This window comes from Ranitomeya imitator, chromosome 5, assembly GCF_032444005.1.
Source record: "Ranitomeya imitator isolate aRanImi1 chromosome 5, aRanImi1.pri, whole genome shotgun sequence".
NCBI classification, from domain to species: domain Eukaryota; kingdom Metazoa; phylum Chordata; class Amphibia; order Anura; family Dendrobatidae; genus Ranitomeya; species Ranitomeya imitator.
In genome coordinates, this window is record NC_091286.1 from 295005128 (window position 1) to 295032152 (window position 27025).

Below are 27025 nucleotides of genomic sequence, written 5' to 3' on the forward strand. Positions count from 1 at the left end.
TGCTGATGTCATACTGATTGTCAGCCAGCTCCCCGTTGCCTAACTGTGTGGCGCCAACTGTCATTCAGAAGGATGTCAGCAGCAAAGTCTTGTCGACAGAGCAGCCCGAAAGAGGAAGATCTGCTCTGTTGACATGAGTTTAAATGAAGCAGCAAAATCGTTGGCAGCAGCGGTTTCTGATTATGCATGGTATACACAGAAAGCTGCCAATCAGTGGTTTGGACAGGGTTATACAGAGCTCAGTATGCAGAGAACTGGTAGAAGTGCAGAAGTGAAAACAGTGATTTTTTTTCAAAATGTGGGCATGCAGACCAGTAAGTGGCACATGACTGGAATCATGGTCTCCACTCCTACACTATGTTACTTTCAGAAGGGGTAATGAAAACCTAGTTGCATATTCATTTAAGGGATTTCTCCATGATTATGAAAAATAAATATTTCAAAACAAGGCCATACCTGCCAAGTCCTGGTAATGCATCTTAGACGTATTCTTTTCAATTGAACTAATCTTTAATACTAGGTAGAACTACTGTTGAGTAAAAAGATTTGCTGGATCCTGGCCCAGAAGACAAGATGGTAGACTGTGACTACTGGACCTGAACCCTGTAAACATCCTCCTACTTGTGAGCCTCCTTGGGGCCTCTTCTTCTTATTAGCCCTTGTACGACATCATTGTTGTGGTGTGGCAAATGCATATTTTAGGGTCAGATTATCAAAACATTTGTTGGGGATGCTAGCAGGTAGGATGTGATTTGCAGGGCTCTTGTCTGTCAAATCTTTTCGCTCAACTCTAGATGTAACTCATGGACAGGTACGGTACTGCCTCTTATAGAAAGTGTCAGTTTTTTTGTTAAAGGGGTTGTCCACTACTAGGGCAACCCTTTTTTGATCTGAATGTGTGCTCTTTTTAAAATTCAAATACCTATACTCTCCTCCAGTGGTGTCGCCATTTCAGCTGAGTCAGCACTTGCATTCCTGGGGCTCAGGTGAGGCTTATTCCCAATCAGCACTGGCATCACTGTCCCCACTTTTGGACTTATAAGTAATCAAGAAGAATGAGCGGCTAGTCGCAATTCTCATTTTCTGTTGATCACTTATACTTCCGAAGGCGGGGACAGTGACGTAAGCGCTGATTGAGCGCAAAGCTCACGTGACGTAACAACCTCATATGAGCCCCGTTAACGGGAGTGCCAACACCGCTGGAACAGCGCCAGCCCTGGAAGGTGTGTATAGGTGTTTTTATTTTAACAGGGGCAAATATTCAAAGTGAGAAGGGGTTGTCTTAGTAGTGGACAACCGCTTTAAATATTGGATACACGTTTTGTTAAATGGAGAATAAAAATATATAGTGATATCAGAAAATGTATCCAACAATTTACACTAAGGGGAAACGTATGAAAGTTTGGAACCACTAAATAAAATCAGGCAATGATCCATAATAGAAAGCTTCTAAAGCTTACCTTTGGGGTTGGTTGCGCTAATCCAATTAAGGTCTGCCTCTCAGGGGTGGTCGAAACAGCTGCTAACTCTAGGTTGTGAGGCTCCAGTTGACTAACAGTGGTGAAAAAGGTAGGTGTCGGCAAAGCTGCTGATGGAAAGTGAGGAGTGGTCCCATTGACATCCTTATGTCCTCTGAAATACAGAGCCACTTGCTTTCGTATGGTGGATGTTCTTGGTCCTCTTTCATGTTGAACAGCTGAAATCAATCCAGTAATCATCTTAGTACTAATCAAACTCATTTGGTAAATTGATGCAAAGAGCAGGCTCTTAGATACTTCAGTTCATTAAAAGGTTAAAATCATGAAAATCTTCCCTCATACTGTGTCCTTGAGAGAACATTTCTTCCTTATGATTTCCTTTTTTCTAAATAACGGCATTAATCTATATTTTACCAGAGCTATGTCAATCATTTTTAATGTAGGCTTCTGTTCTTAAGCATAATGCTTTTGATTTTGCTTATGTAAAAAGATACCAGTGACTGTTTCGCTGATTGCTACGAAAATCTTATAATTGGATTTTTTTTTTCTTTTTGTAATATGAGCGACAATAGATGATTGTATATTTAGGCCAGAAATGATCACGTTTCCTATTAATGGGAACCAGACATTTAGCGAGTATTTTAATTACCATCTTTATTCATGTTGACTTCCAAACACTTCTTGAGGCGGCATGCTCGACATTGATTTCTATGTGTCTTGTCCACTGGACACCCACCCTGTAGAGGGAGAAAAAAGGATTCTGTTGTGTATTGCGAAAGGCTATAACTTTCTACCAATTATTATTATTATTATTTTTACAAATGAAGATGTTAATATTTCAGCTATGATCCTGTTTTAAGTTTTTTTTTCACCAGAAAAACATGGGTAGACATCTGGCAACAAATAGAACTACTAGAAAATAAATGATCCTATTGTTCCGGAAATAGTCAATGATATTTTTGTTAACAGGACATAACATCCTTAGGCTATGTTCACACTTTCCTGATTTTCCACCTTTTTTTTCAGGACTAAAAACCGCAGCTCTTGGCAGAAAACGCAGGTCCTTTTTTTGGTGCTTTTTTGGTGCTTTTTTGATGCGTTTTTTGATGCGTTTTTTGATGCAGTTTTCTATGCAGAGTCTGTGTGTTTTCTAGGAAGTTTTTTAGGGTTAAAATGGCTGAAAATACCCTAACCCTACCCCTAACCCTAACCCTACCCCTAACCCTACCCCTAACCCTAACCCTACCCCTAACCCTAACCCTACCCCTAACCCTAACCCTACCCCTAACCCTACCCCTAACCCTAACCCTACCCCTAACCCTACCCCTAACCCTACCCCTAACCCTACCCCTAACCCTAACCCTACCCCTAACCCTACCCCTATTCTAACCTTAGTGGAAAAAAAAAATTCTTTATTTTTTTATTGTCCCTACCTATGGGGGTGACAAAGGGGGGGGGGGGGTCATTTACTATTTTTTTATTGATCACTGAGATATAACCTATCTCAGTGATCAAATGCACTTTGGAATGAATCTGCCGGCCGGCAGATTCGGCGGGCGCACTGCGCATGCGCCCGCCATTTTGCAAGATGGCGGCGCCCAGGGAGAAGACGGCCGGACGGACACCGGGAGGCCGGGTAAGTATAAGGGGGGGAGATTAGGGCACGGGGGGGGGCGTCGGAGCACGGGGGTGGCATCGGAGCATGGGGGGGTGGGATTGGGGCACGGGGGGCAGCCACACTGCAGCGGTTCTGCACCACAAACCGCAGTAAAACCCGCAGATATATTTTTCATCTGCGGGTTTTACTGCGGGTTTGACCTCACAATGGAGGTCAATGGGTGCAGAACCACTGCAGTTCCGCAAAAAGAAGTAACATGGTACTTCTTTTTTACCGCGGCAATTCAGCGCGGCTTTTTTCGCGATTTTCCGCAATGTGGGCACAGCAGTTCCTGTTTTCCATAGGGTACATTGTAATGTACCCTGCATGGAAAACAGCTGCGGACCCGCAGCGGGAAAATCGCGGCGATTCCGCATGAAAAAAAGGATGGTGTGAACATGGCCTTAACCTCTTCACACCGCAATTTCTCTTATTTCGTTTCTTCCTCCCCTTCTTCCAAGCGCCATAACTTTTTTATTTTAAGGCCGTATAAGGGCTTGTTTTTTGCAATACAAGTTGTGCTTTTGAAATACACCATTCATTTTATTACGTGATGCACTAGAAACAGGGGAAAAAAATTCCAAGTGCATTAAAAAAAGGAAAAAAAAATGCAATTCCACAATTGTTTTTGGGGTTTTTATTTACCATGTTCACTATATAGTAAAACTGACCTAGCAATATGATTTTCCAGATCAGTACAATTACGCAGATATCAAGCATGTATAGTTTTCTTTTTATTTAAGTGGTGAAAATTTCTGAAATTTGTAAAAAACAGACATTTTACTTGATTCGCCATTCTCCGAGACCTGTAACATTTTCAATTTTCGAGGTATGGGGCTGTGTGAGGGCTTATTTTTGCTCTGAGTTGATGCCTTTATTGATACCATATGTACATATGAAGTTTTGCTAGCCTCTTACTGCACTTTGTTGCACTGTTGCAACAAGCAAAAAAAAACAAAACACATTTATGGTGTTTAAATTTTTATTCTTGTTATAACACGAATCAATTTGATTAATTTATTTTATATTTTGATAGATCAAACGTTTCTGAATGCAGCAATACCAAATAAGTGCTTTTTTTTGTTTTATTTTTAACGGGGCAAAAAGGGGGGTGATTTGAACATTAGAGACTGTTAGAGATACATGATGTCTGATTAAATCAGTCATCATCAGGTGGGAAAGATGTGTAAGGCTGGCGTCACACACAGCGTATGAAAATACGGTCCGTATATTACGGCCGTAATATGCTGAAAAGTCTCCAAAATAGTGGTCCATAGCTCCTCTGTAAGCAGGGTGTTTCAGCGTTTTTTGCGCATGGCATCCTCCGTATGTAATCCGTATGGCATCCGTACTGCGTGTTTTTATCGCAGGCTTGCAAAACCGACATACGGCTATACAAGGGATCCATGTGTTAAAAAAAAACAAAAACATATATACTGTCTATATATATATATATATATATATATATATATATATATATATATATACAGTTAGGGCCAGAAATATTTGGACAGTGACACAAGTTTTGTTATTTTAGCTGTTTACAAAAACATGTTCAGAAATACAATTATATATATAATATGGGCTGAAAGTGCACACTCCCAGCTGCAATATGATAGTTTCCACATCCAAATCGGAGAAAGGGTTTAGGAATCATAGCTCTGTAATGCATAGCGTCCTCTTTTTCAAGGGACCAAAAGTAATTGGACAATGGACTCTAAGGGCTGCAATTAACTCTGAAGGCGTCTCCCTCGTTAACCTGTAATCAATGAAGTAGTTAAAAGGTCAGGGGTGGATTCCAGGTGTGTGGTTTTGCATTTGGAAGCTGTTGCTGTGAGCAGACAACATGCGGTCAAAGGAACTCTCAATTGAGGTGAAGCAGAACATCCTGAGGCTGAAAAAAAAGAAAAAATCCATCAGAGAGATAGCAGACATGCTTGGAGTAGCAAAATCAACAGTTGGGTACATTCTGAGAAAAAAGGAATTGACTGGTGAGCTTGGGAACTCAAAAAGGCCTGGGCGTCCACGGATGACAACAGTGGTGGATGATCGCCGCATACTTAATTTGGAGAAGAAGAACCCGTTCACAACATCAACTGAAGTCCAGAACACTCTCAGTGAAGTAGGTGTATCTGTCTCTAAGTCAACAGTAAAGAGAAGACTCCATGACAGTAAATACAAAGGGTTCACATCTAGATGCAAACCATTCATCAATACCAAAAATAGACAGGCCAGAGTTAAATTTGCAGAAAAACACCTCAAGAAGCCAGCTCAGTTCTGGAAAAGTATTCTATGGACAGATGAGACAAAGATCAACCTGTACCAGAATGATGGGAAGAAAAAAGTTTGGAGAAGAAAGGGAACGGCACATGATCCAAGGCACACCACATCCTCTGTAAAACATGGTGGAGGCCACGTGATGGCATGGGCATGCATGGCTTTCAATGGCACTGGGTCACTTGTGTTTATTGATGACATAAGAGCAGACAAGAGTAGCCGGATGAATTCTGAAGGGTACCGGGATATACTTTCAGCCCAGATTCAGCCAAATGCTGCAAAGTTGATTGGACGGCGCTTCATAGTACAGATGGACAATGACCCCAAGCATACAGCCAAAGCTACCCAGGAGTTCATGAGTGCCAAAAAGTGGAACATTCTGCAATGGCCAAGTCAATCTCCAGATCTAAACCCAATTGAGCATGCATTTCACTTGCTCAAATCCAGACTTAAGACGGAAAGACCCACAAACAAGCAAGACCTGAAGGCTGCGGCTGTAAAGGCCTGGCAAAGCATTAAGAAGGAGGAAACCCAGCGTTTGGTGATGTCCATGGGTTCCAGACTTAAGGCAGTGATTGCCTCCAAAGGATTTGCAACAAAATATTGAAAATAAAAATATTTTGTTTGGGTTATGTTTATTTGTCCAATTACTTTTGACCTCCTAAAATGTGGAGTGTTTGTAAAGAAATATGTACAATTCCTACATTTTCTATCAGATATTTTTGTTCAACCCTTCAAATTAAACGTTACAATCTGCACTTGAATTCTGTTGTAGAGGTTTCATTTCAAATCCAATGTGGTGGCATGCAGAGCCCAACTCGCGAAAATTGTGTCACTGTCCAAATATTTCTGGCCCTAACTGTATATATGTCAGTAGACACATATATGTACAGTATATATATTAATATTTCATCCAGCGCAATATAGCAGAAAGCCGGTAATTCAATTGCCGGCTTTTGCTTTCTCCTTCCTAAACCCGACATGATATGAGACATGGTTTACATACAGTAAACCATCTCATATCCCCATTTTTTTGCATATTCCACACTACTAATGTTAGTAGTGAGTATATGCAAAATTTGGCCGTTCTATCTACTAAATTAAAGGGTTAAATGGCGGAAAAAATTGGCGTGGGCTCCCGCGCAATTTTCTCCGCCAGAGTAGTAAAGCCAGTGACTGAGGGCAGATATTAATAGCCTGGAGAGGGTCCACGGTTATTGGCCCCCCCCCCGGCTAAAAACATCTGCCCCCAGCCACCCCAGAAAAGGCACATCTGGAAGATGCGCCTATTCTGGCACTTGGCCACTCTCTTCCCATTCCCGTGTAGCGGTGGGATATGGGGTAATGAAGGGTTAATGCCACCTTTCTTTCTATTGTAAGGTGACATTAAGCCAAATTAATAATGGAGAGGCGTCAATTATGACGCCTATCCATTATTAATCCAATACTAGGAAAGGGTTAAAAAAAATACACACACATTATTAAAAATTATTTTAATGAAATAAAAACAAAGGTTGTTGTAATATAGCTTTTGCTATCTCCTTCCCAAACCCGACAGGATATGAGACATGGTTTACATACAGTAAACCATTTCATATCCCTTATATTTTTACATATTTCTCACTACTAATGTTAGTAGTGTGTGTGGTGCAAAATTTGGGGGCTCTAGCTGTTAAAATAAAGGGTCACGGGAAAAAAAATGGCGTGGGCTCCTGCGCAATTTCCTCCGCCCGAGTGGGAAAGCCAGAGACTGAGGGCAGATATTAATAGCCTAGAGAGGGACCATGGATATTGCCCCCCCCCCCCCCCCCGGCTAAAAACATCTGCCCCCAGCCACCCCAGAAAAGGCATATCTGAAAGATGCGCCTATTCTGGCACTTGGCCACTCTCTTCCCACTCCTGAGTAGCGGAGGGATATGGGGTAATAAAGGGTTAATGTCACCTTGCTAATGTAAGGTGACATTAAGCCTAGTTAATAATGGAGAGGTGTCAATAAGACACCTATCCATTAATAATCCAATAGTAATAAAGGGTTAATAATACACGCACAATAGAAAAAAAGTATTTTAATGAAATAAATACACAGGGTATTGTAATATATTTATTATATGCTCAATCCAAATGACGACCAATATCTTCTGTAAAAAAGATAAAAAAACAAACAACAATATCCCATACCTGTCCACCCCTACAGTCATGTCCCACGATGTAAATCCATCAGAAGGGGTTAAATAATTTTACAACCAGGAGCCTGTTAATGCAGCTGTGCTCCTGACTGTCAAACCTGGGGAATGAATGGAAAGCATGGGAACGTAGCTACCTAGGCTTGCGGTGTTGCACCCCCTGCTGGCATAACCTCATATGAACTCGAGCGTGGGAATTTTTCAGAATATTTTCTCACACATGTAATGCTCTGTGTTATTATTATTATGCATTTTTATAGTGCCATTTATTCCATGGCGCTGTACATGTGAAAATGGGGCAAATATAGACAAATACATTAAACATGAGCAAAAAAACAGGCACACAGGTACATAGGGAGGGAGAATCCTGCCCGCGAGGGCTCACAGTCTGAGAGGATGGGTGAGGATACACTAGGAGAGGGTGGAGCTGGTTGTGCGGCAGCTCAGTAGGTTCAGGATCACTGCAGGCTTGTTGGAATAGGTGAGTCTTCAGGTTCTTTTTGAAGGTTTCTATGGTAGGCGAGAGTCTGATGTAATGGGGTAGAGAGTTCCAGAGTATGGGGGAAGCACGGGAGAAGTCTTGGATGCGGTTATGGGAAGAAGAGATGAGAGGGTAGTAGAGAAGGAGATCTTGAGAGGATAGGAGGTTGCGTGTAGGCAAGTACCGGGAGACCATGTCACAAATGTATTGAGGAGACAGGTTGTGGATGTCTTTGTATGTCGTTGTAACGGTTTTGAACTGGAGTCTCTGGGCGATAGGAAACCAGTGAAGGGCTTGGCATATAGGAGAGGCTGGGGAATAGCGGGGAGACAGGTAGATTAGTCAGGCAGCAGAGTGTAGGATGGATTGGAGTGGTGCCAGGGTGTTAGAGTGGAGGCCAGAGAGTAGGAGGTTGCAGTAGTCAAGGCAGGAGATGATGAGGGCTTGCACTAGTGTTTTGTGGTGTCACGGTCAAGGAATGCGCGAATCTGGGAAATATTTTTGAGTTTAAGATGGCAGGAGGAGGCAAGGGATTGGGTGTGTGGCTTGAAAGAGACAGCAAAGTCGAGGATCACCCCGAATCACCGGGCGTGTGGGACTGAGGAAAGTGAGCAGCCATTAACATTGATGGATAGGTCTGGTGGAGGGGTAGAGTGAGATGGGGGAAAGATGATGAATTCTGTTTTGTCCATGTTCAGTTTTAGAAAGCGAGCAGAAAAGAAGGCCGAGATAGCAGACAGACAGTGTGGGATTTTGGTAAGTAAGGAGGTGAGGTCAGGTCTGGATAGGTAGATCTGCGTGTCAGTGGCGTAGAAATGGTACTGCATACCGTGGGATTCTATGAGCTGTCCCAGGCTGAGGGTGTAGATGGAGAAGAGTAGGGGTCCTAGAACAGAGCCTTGAGTAACACCGACAGACAAGGGGCAAAGTGAGGAGGTGGCGTGGGGGAGGGAGACACTGAATGTTTGGTCTGTCAGACAAAATGAGATCCAGGATAGGGCCAAGTCTGTGATGCCAAGAGATGAGAGGATCTATAGCAGAAGGGAGTGGTCCACGGTGTCAAAGGCAGAAGACAGGTCCAGGAGAAGGAGGACAGAGTAGTGTCGCTTGCTTTTGGCAGTTAGTAGGTCATTGGTCACTTTAGTTAGGGCAGTTTCAGTTGAGTGATGGGGTCGGAAGCCAGATTGTAACCGGTCAAAGAGGGAGCAGTAGGAGAGGTGGGAGGACAGTTCAAGATGGACGTGTTGTTCCAGTAATTTGGAAGATATCGGGCAATAGCTAGAAACAGAGGATGGCTTTTTGAGGATGGGTGTGATCTTGGCATGCTTTAAGGATGAGGGGAAGACACCTGCTGTGAGTGTGGACTTGAAGCTGGCAAGGGACTGCTTGTATGCAGTGAAGTAGTCGGCAGAGCGGGATCGCTTCCATTTCTGCTCAGCGATCCTGGAAGCCCATCTCAGTTCTTTGGTCAGGCTGGTCAGCCAGGGCTGCCTGTTGAGTGTACAAGTTTTGCTATGAATGAGCGGGGCGGCCGAATCGAGTGTTGCTGTTATTGTGGTGTTATAAAAAGTGGCAGCAGCATCTGTGTCATGAAGGGACGCTATGTCTGTAAGAGGGAGAAGTGTTATGGACCTGGTGGTTAGGAGCACCCGGAACGACCTGATGATTAAACTCACACAGGACAAGCTCTGGGAAGTGGGAGCTCTGCTGACCGCAACCCCTAATCCTATCACACAACTATGAATAGCCGTGGAGCGTACCTAACTCTGCCTAGACGCCTCTTCACAGCCTAAGAGCTAACTAGCCCTAGAGATAGAAAATAAAGCCTACCTTGCCTCAGAGAAATTCCCCAAAGGAAAAGGCAGCCCCCCACATATATTGACTGTGAGTTAAGATGAAAGTCACAAACACAGAAATGAAACAGGTTTCAGCAAAGGGAGGCCAGACTTACTAAACAGACAGAGGATAGGAAAGGTATCTTTGCGGTCAGCACAAAAAACTACAAAAAGACCACGCAGAGTGTGCAAAAAGACCTCCGCACCGACTCACGGTGCGGAGGTGCCACTCTGCATCCCAGTGCTTCCAGCTAGCAAGGCAAAATCATGATAGCAAGCTGGACAAGGAAACAATGAACAAATAATTAACTAGCAGGGACTTAGCTTCTGCTGGAGTAGACAGGTAGCCAGAAAGATCCAAGAGCGAACTGAACCAGTACAAGAACATTGACAGCTGGCATGGAGTAACGATCTGAGTGGAGTTAAATAGAGCAGCCAGCCAAAGAATAAACTACGTTACCTGTGGAAGGAACCTCAGAAGCAGCAGCTCCACTCACAGCCACCAGAGGGAGTCCATGGACAGAACTCGCCGAAGTACCATTCTTGACCACAGGAGGGAGTTTGATAACAGAATTCACAACAGAGAAGGGACTCAGAGAGTGATTGTAAGTTGAGGTGTTTGAGATTTCTGTAAGGGTGAGTGAGTTTGTGGAGTGGGGGTGGCACACTAGGAGAGGAGAGGGAAGAGAATGTCAGTAGGTTGTGGTCAGACAGGGGGAGGGGTGAGTTAGTGAGATTAGTAAGGGAGCAGAGGCAGGTGAAGATGGCTTGTGGCCATCTTTGTGAGTGGCCTCAGAGGACCATTGAGTAAGGCCAAAGGAGGCAGTCAGTGATAAAAGTTTAGAGGCAGCTGGGGTGGAAGTATGAATGGGGATATTGAAGTCACCCATGATGATAGTGGGGATGTCGGCAGAGAGGAAATGAAGTAGCCAGGTGGTAAAGTGGTCGAGAAAGGTGGAGATGTCTAGTTCTGGGGGGCAGTAGATAGGGCCGCCATCAGTGCATTACTGACCTTACTGGCATATTGGGCCCAGTGAGCAGAGAGGGACCCCGAGCGGGCCCCTCACTTTTGCTCTCCTGGTACTAAGCCGGCGTGCTGGAATGCCGGGTATCAGCGCGGCTGCGTGCAAAATTGATCCTTGACCATAAGATCCTTTTAAGTCCTCAAAACTGTTAACAGAAAGCCCCCTGCTTCATTGGTTTAACATGGTCCTCAAGGTGCTCACAACATCTGCATAGCTGTCTGTTGATCCACGTGGTAGGTTCCAGAACTTTCTCCGACACACTTCTGGTATTAGGTTGTGTTTCCTGATCAGGGCCTCTTTTATGGCCTCATAGTTCCCATCTAGCTCTAGCTCTGGTGGGAGGCCAGTAAAAACTTCCAGTGCTTTGCCTCTCAACCCTGGGGTTAGATACTGCGCCCACTGCTCATGGGGTAGATAGTACTGCCTGCAGGTTTTTTCAAACCCCCGAAGGAAAATATCTAAATCCGTATCCTTCTCCATCACAGGGATGTTTTCCAGATGAGGTCTCCCCGAATTTATGTCCTGGGAGGGGGTTATCTGAGAACTGATACCCCTCTCTATATGAGCTATGTGAAGCTGGAAAGCTCTGTCCTCCCGGCGTTCTGCAGCCTCTCTCTCAGCCCGGTCCCGGCATTCTGCAGCAGCAGCCTGTTGGTACTGTAGAATAAGCTGCATGTGTCGATTGGGATCACTTGTACCCAGCTCTTGTAAGGCCATTTGCAAAGTAAAATCCATAGGCTCCTCAGCACAGGCATTGCTGACACTTCCATCAGGCATTGCTCAGTCTCTCTGAGATGAACTCTCTCCTTGCCCAGATGTTCCAGCACTTTGCTCCATGTCCTGCTCGACCAAGGCGCATATCAGCAGCTCCCTGGATCTGTCAGCCATCTCTATTCCTCTCTGCTCACAGAGGTCGGTCAGAGCCTCTTTGCTCTGCTCCTTGTACTGGGCTGCCATATAGATGAACAGCCTTTGCCAAATAAAAGATAGAAAAGAAAAACGGGGAGGGGAAACTGTTTGCAAGCATGTCTAAGTAAGCACTGAGTTGAACCTTGTAGAACTGGTGCACTCCTCGCAAGGATACCAGTTTTTTAGTACAGGGAATAATTGCTTCAACCATGCACTAATTCTCTAATAAAAATAATTGTATCCCACTGCTCTGCCACCAATTGTCATGAATCCCTCTCTGTGCTGTCACTAATTCGTCATGTGTCCGCTCTCAGCATGTAACTTGGGGTTGTGCCTGCAAGGGTTAATCTATCTCCCCACTCTCAGTCCAGCATTCAAACTCTGTCCTATGCTGTAATGGGAGCATAAATCACACACCGACCCAGGCCACATACCTGCTCATACACGCTGCCACCACTCACCGAAACACAGGCAATGAGTCCCGGAAATACTACTAATACTGTCTGCCACTCATAAGGCTCACACACCTTAGGCTATGGATTCTTTAGAACATACAAAGTTCAACTTGTTAAAGTTTTATGCTTTAATACAAAAAGGTTCAGTGCTTACAGTAAAGAAAAGGTATAAAAATATGGTAATATGTTGAACATTACACCTGGATTTCCATGTAAATTTCTGAAATACGTGATCCAGACTGAAGATTCCCTATTATGAGACAGATGGAGGCACTGCGAACCAATCTGGCCTATGATCCGGGGGTGTATGTCTTTTTAGCCGTACATAAAAGTGCCTTCGGCCACAGTTTTTTGCATGTCTGAAAAGAAGTTCATTGCTGAACAGAGGCCAGACGAAGTCCAGAGTAACTCTGATGCCTCCTTATAGTGAATTGATCCCTCGGGGGTTTCATCTCAATTACATCAATTGGAGATTTAGATGGAAACCTCGATATAAGTACTCAGCGCTGGATAAATGTGATTCCAAACGTTATGTAAAATGTTCCAAATTAAAGCTTCAACTCGGTCTGCGAAAACGCCAGTCCCCACTTAGGTCCGTCATGTGTTCAGAAATATAAGGGGCTTCCATATTACTGGAAAAGCACTATGGCTCCTCGCCTCCGAAATAAATCCAGAGAATTCTGCACTCCCAAATCCAAATGCCTCCTTCCCTTCTGATCCCCACAGTGTGTCTAAACCACATTTAGTGTCCACATGTTTGGCATTTCTGTAGCGATAAGAGCCCGCTTAATTTACGGGTGCATGTCTCCAGAAGCACAAGCTGGGCATAATGTACTGGTCACTACAATGTATTGGTCACTACATCGTACTGGTCACTACAATGTACTGGGCACTACAATAGCAGATTTGCAATTTTCCCTCAGCAACATACACAGCTGCTTGTTTCTGGAAAACACCTATGAAGTCAAAATCATCACTATACTTGTAGATAAATTCCTAGTGGTTCCAAAATAGGGTCACTTGAGGGGAGTATTCTGCTCTTCTAGCACTTAGGAGCTCTGTATATGGAGTCTGCAAACTATTTTAGGAAAATCTGCGCTCAAGGAAATAGCACTCCATCCCTCCCACGTCTAGCTGTGAGGTTAAGCAGTTATGTGCAGTCACATATGCGTTATTTCCACGTTCAGCAGAAATCAGAGGACAAATTTTGTTGCCATTTTTACCTAATTCTCCATGTGAAAATGTAAATTGTGGGGCTAAACTCAATTTTTGTGGTAACAATTTAATTATATTTTCTTTACAGCCCAATGTTATAAAATTCTGTGATACACCTGTGGTTGTCAATATGATCACTGCACCTTTAGATGCATTCATTGAGAGGTGTAGTTTGCAAAAAAGGGTCACTTATGGAGGGGTTTGCTGTTCTGGCACCTAAGGTGCTTTCCCAGTGGGCCATGGCACCCCCAAAATATAACAGAAAAATCTGCACTAAATGTTTTGCACTGTGCCTCAAAAGTAGTTCCTAATTACATGTAGGGTATTGGCGTACTAAGAGAAATTTCACAACAAACTGAGAGTTCTTTTTTTTCCTATTAGCCCTTATAAAAATAAAAAAAATTGGGGCTAAGACAACATTTTAGGGGTAAAAAAATATATTACATATTTAAATGGGTTGAAAAAAGTCCTAGGTCCATCAGCTTCAACCTTTCTCCACCAATTATGCATATTATCATTGAATTAACTGTAACCTGCAATGTTATGTGTATTGAGGAAACCATCTAGCACTATTTTAAAAGCTGTTACAGTGTCTGCCATTACTACCTCTTGTAGTAGGGCACTCCACATTCTGACTACTCTAGCTGTGAAGAACCCTTTCCTGTTTAGCTGTCGGAATCGCCATTCTTCCACCCGTAATGAGTGCCCCTTAGTCCTAAGTATGGTCCTGGGAAGGACTATGTCATGTCCAAGTCCTTTGTACCACACATATGTTTATACATGTAAATGAGATCCCCTCTGAAGTGTCTTTTTTCTAAGCCAGTGTTCCCCAAGTCCGGTCCTCAAGAGCCACCAACAGGTCATGTTTTCAGGATTTCCTTAGTATTGCACAGGTGATGGAATTATCACCTGTGAAATACTAAGAAAATCCTGAAAATATGACCTGTTGGTGGCTCTTGAGGACCGGACTTGGGGAACACTATTCGAAGCTAAACAAGACGAACTTTTCCGACCTCTCATCATATGAGAGGCCATCCAACCCTTGTAATAATGTACTTGCCCGCCTTTGAACTGACTCTAATTTTTAAATATTGTTTTTTTAAATGTAGAGCCCAAAACTGGATCAAATTCTAGATGTGTTTATTTTGGGATCGCAGGATTTTATCTCTCTTTTTGTACATTTTAAAATGTTGTTTGTTTTTTGCAGCTGCTGCTTGACATTGAGTACTACTACTCAACTTACTTGTAACCAGAATACCCAAGTCCTTCTCCTGTTTCGTAGTCCCTAGAATACTCCCATTTAACCCCTTACCGTCATCAGGCGTAATAGTACACCGATATCGGTATCCCGCCCTTTGATGTGCGCTCCAGCGGTGAGCCCACATTTTTCCCCGGGACATGTCAGCTGTTTTGAACAGCTGACATGTGCCCGCAATAGCCGCACATGAAACCACGATCCACCCACGGCTATTAACTAGTTAAATGCCACTGTCAAACTCTGACATCAGCATTCAAATGGCGCTTCCAGCAATCGCGCCGGACATACACCCACCGGTGACCTGCGTGATCGTGGGTCACCGGTGTGTCGGCATGACAACCTGAGGTCTCCTGGAGACCTCGATGGTTGTCAGTGCCGGCTTGCTGTGAGCACCACCCAGTGGTCGGCGCTCATAGCAAGTCAGCAATTCTACTACATAGAGGCAATCTGACCATCGCCTCTATGTAGCAAAGCCGATCGGGCTATGGCAGCTTCTAGTCTCCTATTGAGACTATTGAAGCATGCCAAAAGTAAAAAAAAAATGTTTTTTAAAATGTAAAAAAAATATAAAAATATAAAAGTTCAAATCACCCTATTTCTCCCCATTCAAAATAAAACAAAAATAAAATCAAACTTACACATATTTGGTATTACCAAGTTCAGAATCGCCCGATCTTTCAATAAAAAAAGATTACCCTGATCACTAAATGGCGTAGCAAGAAAAAAAAGTCAGATCACCAAAATTACGTTTTTTTGGTCGCCGCGACATTGCATTAAATTGCAATAATGGGCGATCAAAAGATTGTATCTGTGCCAAAATGGTATCATTAAAAATGTCAGCTTGGCATGCAAAAAATAGGTCCTCACCTAACCCGAGATCATGAAAAATGGAGACGCTACGGGTATCGGAAAATGGCACAGTTGTTTTTTTTTTAACAAAGTTTGGAATATTTTCTCACCACTTAGACAAAAAAGAATCTAGACATGTGTAGTGTTTATGAACTCATAATGACCCGGAGAATCATAATAGCAGGTCAGTTTTAGCATTTAGTGAAAAAAAGCCAAACAAAAAACAGGTGTGGGATTGAACGTTTTTTGCAATTTTACCGCCCAATTTTTTTCCCCCCATTTTTTAGTACACAACATGGTAAAACAAATGGTGTTGTTCAAAAGTACAACTCGTCCTGCAAAAAGCAAGCCCTCACATGGCCATATTGACGGAAAAATAAAAAAAAGTTATGGCTCCAGGGGTGAAGGGGTTAATGTACAGTATATACAGCAATAGGATTACTCCGTCCTAGGTGCATTACTGTACATTTATCTACATTAACCGTCATTTGCCAAGTGTTTGCCCATTGAGACATCTTGTCCAGATTGTTTTGCAATATTGTACTTTCAAGGTCAGATTTTAGTATCCTACATAGTTTGGGGTCATCAGCAAAGGCTGACACTTTACTCTCTATCCCATCCACAAGGTCCTTAATAAAGAGGTTAAAATGAATCGGTGCTAGCACAGATCTCTGCAGTACCCCACTGGTGACTATATCCGATTTAGAGAATGTACTATTTACGATGACTCTTTGTTTTGTCATTTAGCCAATTCCTTACGTATCTACATATAGTTTTCACCAGTCCTTGCTTCTTTAGCTTTAGTATAAGGCTGTCATCGGTAAATTATCAAATGGCTTTGCAAAGTCCAGATAAATCACATCAGCTGCATTGCCAATATCCAGGTTTGAACTTACCGCCTCATAGAAACTCAACATGTTAGTTAGATATGACTTATTCTTCATGAATAGATGCAGGTTGTCAGTTATTATACTATTCTCTGTAATAATTTGTGAATGTTTACTTTGCTCAGACACAGGCGTACTTCTTCTTGTGTTAAACTAGTTATATCAGGTGGTGAACTTTTGATTTTTGCCCTGTTAAATGATTCCTGGAACAGTCAATTCATTGGTGAACACAGATGAAAAGTGCATGTTTAATATTTCAGCCTTTTCTTTGTTCTCTATAATTATCTTATTATCTTTTAATGGCCTATACCACCTTTTTTTTCTTTTTTGGCATTGATGTACTTATAAAATTTGAGGTGATTTTTTTTTTTATGTCACTGGCGATTTGTTTCTTTGTAAATAACTTTGCTAGCTTGATTTTTTTACATTTCTTATTGAGTTCAGTTCTTTATACTCCAGAATTTCAATTTCAATATTTGTATTTTCTGCCTTCAAGATTTTGAATGCCCTTTGTTTTAGTCTGTTTAAACTTTATAATTTAATTTATCCATAATGGTTTATTTTTATTCCTGGACATTTTATTGCCACAGGGTATATGTTTTCTACTGGATTCTAGTAGTATATCCTTAAACATGCATCATTTATGTTCGGTATTCCCAGTTACCATGACATGGTCCCAGTATACAAGATAAGGCTCTTCTCATAATTTATTATTTCTAATTATTATTTATTATTATTTATTTATATAGCACCATTAATTCTATGGTGCTGTACATGAGAAGGGGTTACATACAAAGTTATAGATATCGTTTACAGTAAAATTTACGATGTCAGACTGGTACAGAGGGGAGAGGACCCTGTTCTTGCGGACTTACATTCTATGGGATAATGGGGAAGAGACAGAAGGTCGGAGTGCAGCAGCTCTCTCAGCAAAGCCTAGGACTTTCTTCTGTTATTTCTATGTTAGCTTACTGACTGAGCACTCCTCCCTTCACCATCTGGTTTTTAATTACATCTAATCACACTTGGTTCCGGCCAACCCATATGTAGGCTTTGCTGAGAGAGGTGTCCATATTCACCCAAGCATACAGACATTAGCCTTTGGTAACATTTGGACAGGGAGGTCAGGTACCCATCAGTTTAATGAGACCACCTCGATGATGGTTGATGGGCTCACACTATTTGGCCAAATTCTGTGCTAAGCATCTCAAAATTTTTTTCCTAATGTTCAAAAAGCCATTTTGCTATTCATATTTCATGTATTTCATATTTGACGTGTTTTGGCACGATAGAGTGCAACCTTTTTTTGTATATTATATGTGGAGGTAGCTGCTCCTGGTATGCACCTATTCACACTAGTTTGGATGTGCCAGTCGTTTTTCTGTCATTTCTATGTTAGCTTACTGACTGAGCACTCCTCCCTTCACCATCTGGTTTTTAATTACATCTAATCACACTTGGTTCCGGCCAACCCATATGTAGGCTTTGCTGAGAGAGGTGTCCATATTCACCCGAGCATACAGACATTAGCCTTTGGTAAGTGTTCACATTTGGACAGGGAGGTCAGGTACCCATCAGTTTAATGAGACCACCTTGACGATGGTTGATGGGCTCACACTATTTGGCCAAATTCTGTGCTAAGCGTCTCAAAATTTTTTTTCCTAATGTTCAAAAAGCCATTTTGCTATTCATATTTCATGTATTTCGTATTTGACGTGTTTTGGCATGATAGAGTGCAACCTTTTTTGTATATTATATATGAAGGTAGCTGCTCCTGGTATGCACCTATTCACACTAGTTTGGATGTGCCAGTCATTTTTCTGTCATTTCTATGCTAGCTTACTGATTGAGCACTCCTCCCTTCACCATCTGTTTTTTAATTACATCTAATCACACTTGGTTCCGGCCAACCCATATGTAGGCTTTGCTGAGAGAGGTGTCCATATTCACCCCAGCATACAGACATTAGCCTTCGGTAAGTGTTCACATTTGGATAGGGAGGTCAGGTACCCATCAGTTTAATGAGACCACCTTGACGATGGTTGATGGGCTCACACTATTTGGCCAAATTCTGTGCTAAGCGTCTCAAAAAATTTTTCCTAATGTTCAAAAAGCCATTTTGCTATTCATATTTGATGTATTTCATATTTGACATGTTTTTGCATGATAGATTGCAACCTTTTTTTGTATACTATATAATCTGCGCCCTGGCTAACACTCATTGCCAGAGATAGCTTATGCTGTATGGTTAGGAGATGGTGGTTTGTGGTTGTTGTTTGAGAAGGCAATTGGTGGATTTATCTGATACTGTTGCGAGGTTTTTGGGTGTGTGCTAATTCACTTCATCTCCTTTTCCCCATCCTCCATTATTCTCGACAACACAGTCGTGACACTGGCCGTGCGCCTAAATAGTAGTTTTCCCCCACATTTGGGGTATACGAGTCCTCAGCAGAAATTGCACAACACAGTTTGGGGTCCACTTTCTCTTCCTACACTTGAAAAATTTTAAAACTGGGGTTTAAAGTAAAATTGTTGTGAAAAAAGTTAACTTAATTTTTTCCTTCCACATTCCATTAATTCCTATGAAGCACCCGAAGGGTTAATAAGCTTTTTGAATGCGGTTTTGAGCACCATGAGGGGTGCAGTTTTCAAAATGCTGTGAATTTTGGGTATTTTCTGTCATAAGTCACTTCAAATGTGATGTGATCCCTAAACAATGGTTTTGTAAATTTTGTTACAAAAATTAGAAATCACTGTTCAAAAATTGTGCTGATGAAGTAGATATGTGGGAAATGTTATTTATTAACTATTTTGTGTGATGTAACTCTCTGGTTTAAGGGCATAAAAATAAAAAAAAATTGAAAATTGCAACATTTAAAATTTTTTGTTCAAAATTTCAGGTTTTTTCACAAATAAACGAAAGTCATATAGAACAAATTTTATGAATACAATATGTCATGAAAAAAACATTCTCAGAATCAGTGGGATCCGTTGAAGTGTTCCAGAGTTATTACCACATAAAGTGACACTGGTCAGAATTGTAAAATTTGACCTGGCCGTGAAGTTGGAAGTAGCCTTGGTGGGTGAAGGGGTTAAAAAACATTGGGAGTTTCTATATAATAATTGTATTGAAAATTTACAATTTTTTACATTTCTTTTGTATTTTTGACAGTTAAGCAGAAAAAAAGGACTACTGCTGTAAAAGCAATAATCCTTCTTTACTCTGAAGTTTGCATAATCTAAAAGGGCAATGTGTTATGATCCGGTGACCTTGGAGCAGCATGAAAACTTTCACTGGAGTAGGTGGTAACTATACTGACCGCAAATCCTGATCTTAACACCGCCACTAGAAGTAGCCGTGGGGTGTACCTAACAAGCCCTAGACACCTCGTCACAGCCGGAGGACTAAATACCCCTAAAGATGGAAATAGGAATTCTACCTTGCCTCAGAGCAGAACCCCAAAGGATAGGCAGCCCCCCACACATATTGGCTGTGAGTAGAAGAGGAAGGACACACAGTCAGAAAACAGGGTTTAGCACAAGAGGCCGCTCTAGCTAAAATAGGAAAGGATAGGACAGAGTTCTGTGCGGTCAGTATTAAAACCCTTCCAAAAATATCCACTGCAGATTATACAAAAATTCCTCCATCTAACTAAAGACGTGGAACGTATATCTGCAACTCCAGAGACTCCTACACTCAGAGCAGGAATACAATAAAAAAAACAAGCACACAGCTCGTGTGCCATAGAAAAAGAAACAGACACTTATCTTTGCTGAATTGGCAGCTAAGCAGTAGAAGCCAGACAGAGGTCCAACACTTCCCAAGAAACATTGACAACTGGCAAGGACTAATAAGTCCTGCAAGCCTAAATACCCCAGTCAGAATTGCAATCAGCAGATACACCTGTCCAAGACTGCAGCCCAGGGACAACTGCATTACCACCTACAACCACCGGAGGGAGCCCAAAAGCAGAATTCACAACAGCAATGGTATGCTGACTGATTTTAAAGACTAGATGGTGGCCCGATTCTAACGCATCAGGTATTCTAGAATATGTATTTATGTATGTACTTTGCGCTGTGAGTGGGGGTTAAATTCCGCGCCAATATCGCTGATTGGTCGAGCCCGGCTGGCCGATCAGTGAAGCGTGGTTCAAATCTGGTGCCAATTCGCGGCCGGACTGCGCCTGTCTCTGATTGGTCACGGCCGGCCGGGCGCAACCAATCACTGAAGCGGTGTTTAAATTCCATGCCAATATCGCTGATTGGTCGCGGCCGGCCGGGCGCGACCAATCAACGAAGCGTGGTTTAAATCCCACGTCAATTCACGGCTGGACTGCGTCTGTCGCTGATTGGTCACAGGATGTCAGGGGTTCGGGGCGCTGGATGTCGGGGGTTCGGGGTGCAGGATATAGTACAGCCACGTAGTTTATAACACAGCCACCTAGTATACAGCACAGCCACATAGTATGTAGTATATAGCACAGCCATGTGGTATATAGCACAGCCACACAGTATATAGCACAGCCACATAGTATATAGCACAGCCTGTAGTATATAGCACAGCCTGTAGTATATAGCACAGCCACGTAGTATATAGCACAGCCACATAGTATATAGCAGCCACATAGTATATAGCACAGCCATGTAGTATATAACACAGCCCATGTACTATATAACACAGACAGCCATGTAGCATATAGCTGAGCCATGTAGTATATAGCACAGCCACGTAGTATATAGCACAGCCACGTAATATATAGCAGCCACATAGTATATAGCAGCAAAATAGTATATAGAACAGCCACGTGGTATATAGCAGCCATGTAGTATATAGCAGCCACGTAGTATATAACACAGCCCACGCAGTAAATAACACAGCCCACGCAGTATATAACACTGCCCACGTAGTATATATCAGTCACGCAGTATATAACACAGCCCACGTAGTATACATCAGTGTGGGCACCATATCTCTGTTAACTTAAAATTTTATTTTAATTCTTTTTTTTATCTCGATGTGTGCGAGGCTGTCGCCAGCTTCCGTTCCCAGTGATGCATTGCGAAATTACCCAGATGACTTAGCGGTCTCGCGAGACCGCTAGGTCATCTGGGTAACTTCACAATGCATCTCTGGGAACAGAAGCTGGCGGCAGCCTCGCTGCTCGCACGCATCGGTGGATGGCAAAAGGTGAGAATAGCACCATTTTTTAGTTTTTTTAAATTATTTTTAACATTATATCTTTTTACTATTGATGCTGTATAGGCAGCATCAATAGTTTAAAGTTTGTCACACAGTGTTAATAGCAGCGTTAACAGACTGCGTTACATCGCGTTATGCTGCAGTGTAACGCAGTCGGTTTAATGGACTGCTAAAACGCTATGAGGACGGTGGGCGCTGACTGGGAGGGGAGTATGGAGGGGGCACTGGCTGCAGGGAAGTAGGGAGCGGCCATTTTGCGGCCATACTGTGCCCGTCGCTGATCAGCGACTTGGGATTTCCGTGACAAACAGACAGACAGACGGAAGTGCCCCTTAGACGATCATATATATATAGATAATTGAATTGATTCTATGTGAATCAAATTTGTGTGGAAATTGTGGACATTTGTTAGGCCCACTGAATTTAAACAAATTGCAGTTTGTTTCACACAAAATGCCAAAAATGTCCTCTGCCATTTTGCACTTTGCAGAAGATAGTATCAGGCAAGGAAGACCTACATGGGTGATACCAATAAGTCTCCCACACATTGCTTTGCAGCTATAATATCACATGGTATAGTACAGACAATTAGGACGGGCTATCAGAGCATGTATAAGGCTACGTTCACATTAGCGTTGCGCCGCCATGCGTCGGCGACGCAACGCGCGACGCACGCAAAAACGCGCGCGTTTTGCGACGCGTGCGTCGTTTTCCGACGAAAATCGGACGCACAGAAAATGCTACATGTAGCGTTTTCTTGCGTCCGACGCTAGCGTCGGAAACGACGCACGTGGCGAAAAACGCCACCAAAACGACGCACGCGTCCCCTATGTTAAAAATAGGGGCGCGTCGCCGCTGCGTCGCCGCTGCGTCGCCGGCGCAACAGCGACGCACATTGGCGGAACGCCAATGTGAACGTAGCCTAAAAGCAGAGGCATGGAATTCAGCAGCCATTTTAGTATGAATCTGGATCGTGCAAAGATGTCACAGATCGGCAATAGAAATAGGGAGAGAAAGCAATAAAACAGGAGACAGTGTGTGACAAAAAAATAGTGAAAAACAGTTCTCATTAATTTTCTGATAGCCTTAATTGTTGAGGTCACTGTGACATTATTAAGCCTGTATTTAGATTAAAGGGGGTTGTATACAGTCCTGGGAGACCTGAAAGTGCCATTCACATCTTTTAATGTTTATTGTAATACTTGTAATTCACTGTGATTTGATTTTTCATTAAACAAATTTTTTTGGAAAAATATGGCAAAGAATTTTAAACTCTTTGTGACCTCCGCCGTACTAGTACTGTCCAGGTTTCTTCCCTCCCTTTGATGTGGGCTCTGGCGGTGAGCACACATCTTTCCCGGTACATGTCAGCTGTTCTGAACAGCTGACATGTGCCTGGATCAGCCACTGGTGGAATCGCGATCCACCCGTGGCTATTAACTCATTAAATGCCGCTGTCAAACTCTGACAGCGGCATTTAACGCATGCTTCCGGCCATTGGGCCGGAAATCCGCACACCGGTGACCCCGTCACGTGATTGTGAGTCACCGGTGGGTTGGCATGACAGAGGTCTCTATGATTCATTCAAGATTCATTCAACTTGCCTGAAAACACTTTAAAAATTATGAAAAAGAAGACTAAGCATAATTACTGCAATGATAGTATTTAGACCTTCTTTTAATAATAATTTGTTGCAGAAACCATTTAAAAATAATACAAAAATAATAAGCAAAGTGTCTTGTTTTTTCTTTTATGCACCTTTAATTTTTCTAATTAGGCATAATTTAACCCCTTAGTGACAGAGCCAATTTGGTACTTAATGACCAGGCCAATTTTTGCAATTCTGACCACTGTCACTTTATGAGGTTATAACTCTGGAACGCTTCAACGGATCCCGCTGATTCTGAGATTGTTTTTTCGTGACATATTGTACTTCATGTTAGTGGTAACATTCTTCGATATTACTTGCGATTATTTATGAAAAAAACGGAAATATGGCGAAAATTTTTAAAATTTTGCAATTTTCAAACTTTGTATTTTTATGCCCTTAAATCAGAGAGATATGTCACGAAAAATAGTTAATAAATAACATTTCCCACATGTCTACTTTACATCAGCACAATTTTGGAAACAAAATTTTTTTTTGTTAGGGAGTTATAAGGGTTAAAAGTTGACCAGCAATTTCTCATTTTTACAACACCATTTTTTTTTAGGGACCACATCACATTTGAAGTCATTTTGAGGGGTCTATATGATAGAAAATAATGAAGTGTGACACCATTCTAAAAACTACACCCCTCAAGGTTCTCAAAACCACATTCAAGAAGTTTATTAACCCTTTACGTGCTTCACAGGAACTGAAACAATGTGGAAGGAAAAAATGAACATTTAACTTTTTTTTGCAAACATCTTAATTCAGAACCATTTTTTTTATTTTCACAAGTGTAAAAACAGAAATGTAACCATAAATTTTGTTATGCAATTTCTCCTGAATACGCCAATACCCCATATATGGGGGTAAACCACTGTTAGGGCGCACCGCAGAACTTAGAAGTGAAGGAGCGCCGTTTGACTTTTTCAATGCAGAATTGGCTGGAATTGAGATCGGACACCATGTCACATTTAGAGAGCCCCTGATGTACCTAAACAGTGGAAACTCCCCACAAGTGACACCATTTTGGAAACTAGACCCCTTAAGGAACTTATCTAGATGTGTGGTGAGCACTTTGAACCCCCAAGTGCTTCACAGAAGTTTATAACATAGAGCCGTGAAAATAATCGCTTTTGTTTACACAAAAATGATCTTTTTGCCCACAAATTCTTATTTTCACAAGGGTAACAGGAGAAATTAGACCACAAAAGTTGTTGTGCAATTTCTCCTGAGTACGCTGATACCCAATATGTGGGGGTAAACAACTGTTAGGGCGCACCGCAGAGCTTGGAAGAGAAGGAGTGCCGTTTTACTTTTTCAATGTAGAATTGGCTGGAATTGAGATTGGACGCCATGTCACGTTTGGAGAGCCCCTGATGTGCCTAAACAGTGGAAACTCCCCACAAGTGACACCATTTTGGAAACTAGACCCCTTATGGAACTTATCTAGATGTGTGGCGAGCACTTTGAACCCCCATGTGCTTCACAGAAGTTTATAACGTAGAGCCGTGAAAAAAAAAATTTGAATTTTTTCTACAAAAATGATCTTTTTGCCCACAAATTTTTATTTTCACAAGGGTAACAGGAGAAATTAGACCACAAAAGTTGTTGTGCAATTTCTCCTGAGTACGTCGATACCCAATATGTGGGGGTAAACCACTGTTTGGGCGCACCGCAGAGCTTGGAAGAGAAAGAGTGCCGTTTTACTTTTTCAATGTAGAATTGGCTGGAATTGAGATCGGACGCCATGTCGCGTTTGGAGAGCCCCTGATGTGCCTAAACAGTAGAAATCCCCCACAAGTGACCCCATTTTGGAAACTAGACCCCCCATGGAACTTATCTAGATGTGTGGTGAGAACCTTGAATGCCCAAGTGCTTCACAGAAGTTTATAATGCAGAGCCGTGAAAATAAAAAATATTTTTTTTTCCACAAAAAAGATTTTTTAGCCACCAAATTTTTATTTTCACAAGGGTAACAAGAGAAACTGGACCTCTAAAGTTGTTGTCCAATTTGTCCTGAGTATGCTGGTACCCCATATGTGGGGGTAAACCACTGTTTGGGCGCACGGCAGAGCTCGGAAGGAAGGAGCGCCGTTTTGGGATGCAGACTTAATAGAATGGTCTGCGGGTATTATGTTGCGTTTGCAGAGCCCCTGATGTACCTAACCAGTAGAAACCCTCCACAAGTGACCCCATTTTGGAAACTAGACCCCCCAAGGAACTTATCTAGATGTGTGGTGAGAACTTTGAATGCCCAAGTGCTTCACAGAAGTTTAGAATGCAGAGTCGTGAAAATAAAAAATATTTTTTTTTTCCACAAAAAAGATATTGTAGCCCCCAAGTTTTTATTTTCACAAGGGTAACAGGAGAAATTGGACTGCAATAGTTGTTGTCCAATTTATCCAGAGTACGCTGATGTGCCATATGTGGCGGTAAACCACTGTTTGGGTGCACGGCAGAGCTCGGAAGGGAAGGAGCGCCTTTTTGGAATGCAGACTTTGATAGAATGGTCTGTGGGCATTATGTTGCGATTGCAGAGCCCCTGATGTACCTAAACTGTAGTAACCCCCCACAAGTGACCCCATTTTGGAAACTAGACCCCCCAAGGAACTTATCTAGATGTGTGGTGAGAACTTTGAATGCCCAAGTGCTTCACAGAAGTTTAGAATGCAGAGTCGTGAAAATAAAAAATATTTTTTTTTTCACAAAAAAGATTTTGTAGCCCCCAAGTTTTTATTTTCACAAGGGTAACAAGAGAAATTGGACCCCAGAAGTTGTTGTCCAATTTATCCCGAGTACGCTGATGCCCCATATGTGGGGGTAACCCACTGTTTGGGCGCACGGCAGAGCTCAGAAGGGAGGGAGCACCATTTGACTTTTTGAGCGCAAAATTGGCTGTCGTGTTTGGAGACCCCCTGATGTACCTAAACAGTGGAAACCCCCCAATTCTAGCTCCAACCCTAACCCCAACACACCCCTAACCCTAATCCCAACCTCATCCATAATCCTAATCACTAACCCTAACCATAATCACAACCCTTACCCCAAAACAACCCTAATGTCAACCCTAACCATAACCCTAATCAAAACCCTAAATCCAACACACCCCTAATCCTAATCTCAACCCTAACCTCAAACCTAACCCTAATCCCAATACACCCCTAATCACAACCCTAACCTTAACCCTAATCCCAAACCTAACCCTAATCCCAAGCGTAACCCTAATGCCAACCCTAACCCTAATACGAACCCTAATCCAAACCCTAACCCTAATCCCAGCTCTAACCCTAACTTTAGCCCCAACCCTAGCCCTAACTTTAGCCCCAACCCTAACCCTAGCCCTAGGGCTACTTTCACACTTGCGTCGTTTGGCATTCCGTCGCAATCCGTCGTTTTGGACAAGAAACGGATCCTGCAAATGTGCCCGCAGGATGCGTTTTTTGCCCATAGACTTGTATTGCCGACGGATCGTGACGGATGGCCACACGTCGCGTCCGTCGTGCACTGGATCAGTTGTGTTTTGGCGGAGCGTCGGCACAAAAAAACATTCAATGAAACGTTTTTTTGTACGTCGCATCCGCCATTTCTGACCGCGCATGCGTGGCCGTAACTCCGCCCCCTCCTCCCCAGGACATAGATTGGGCAGCGGATGTGTTGAAAAA

The 27025-nt window shown here is 42.6% G+C and overlaps 1 protein-coding gene across 2 annotated transcripts in view; it reads right to left on the bottom strand.

The window, feature by feature from the left end:
• The window catches only part of NR2E1 (nuclear receptor subfamily 2 group E member 1), a 130453-nt gene that overhangs the window by 31592 nt on the left and 71836 nt on the right, over nt 1–27025 (bottom strand). For both annotated transcript variants that reach the window (XM_069726259.1, XM_069726258.1), the window contains exons 3-4: nt 2128–2215; nt 1461–1696 (exon numbers count right to left, since the gene is read on the bottom strand). In XM_069726259.1, coding sequence (XP_069582360.1) covers nt 1461–1696; nt 2128–2215 — 324 coding nt within the window. The remainder of the gene's footprint in view (nt 1–1460; nt 1697–2127; nt 2216–27025) is intronic.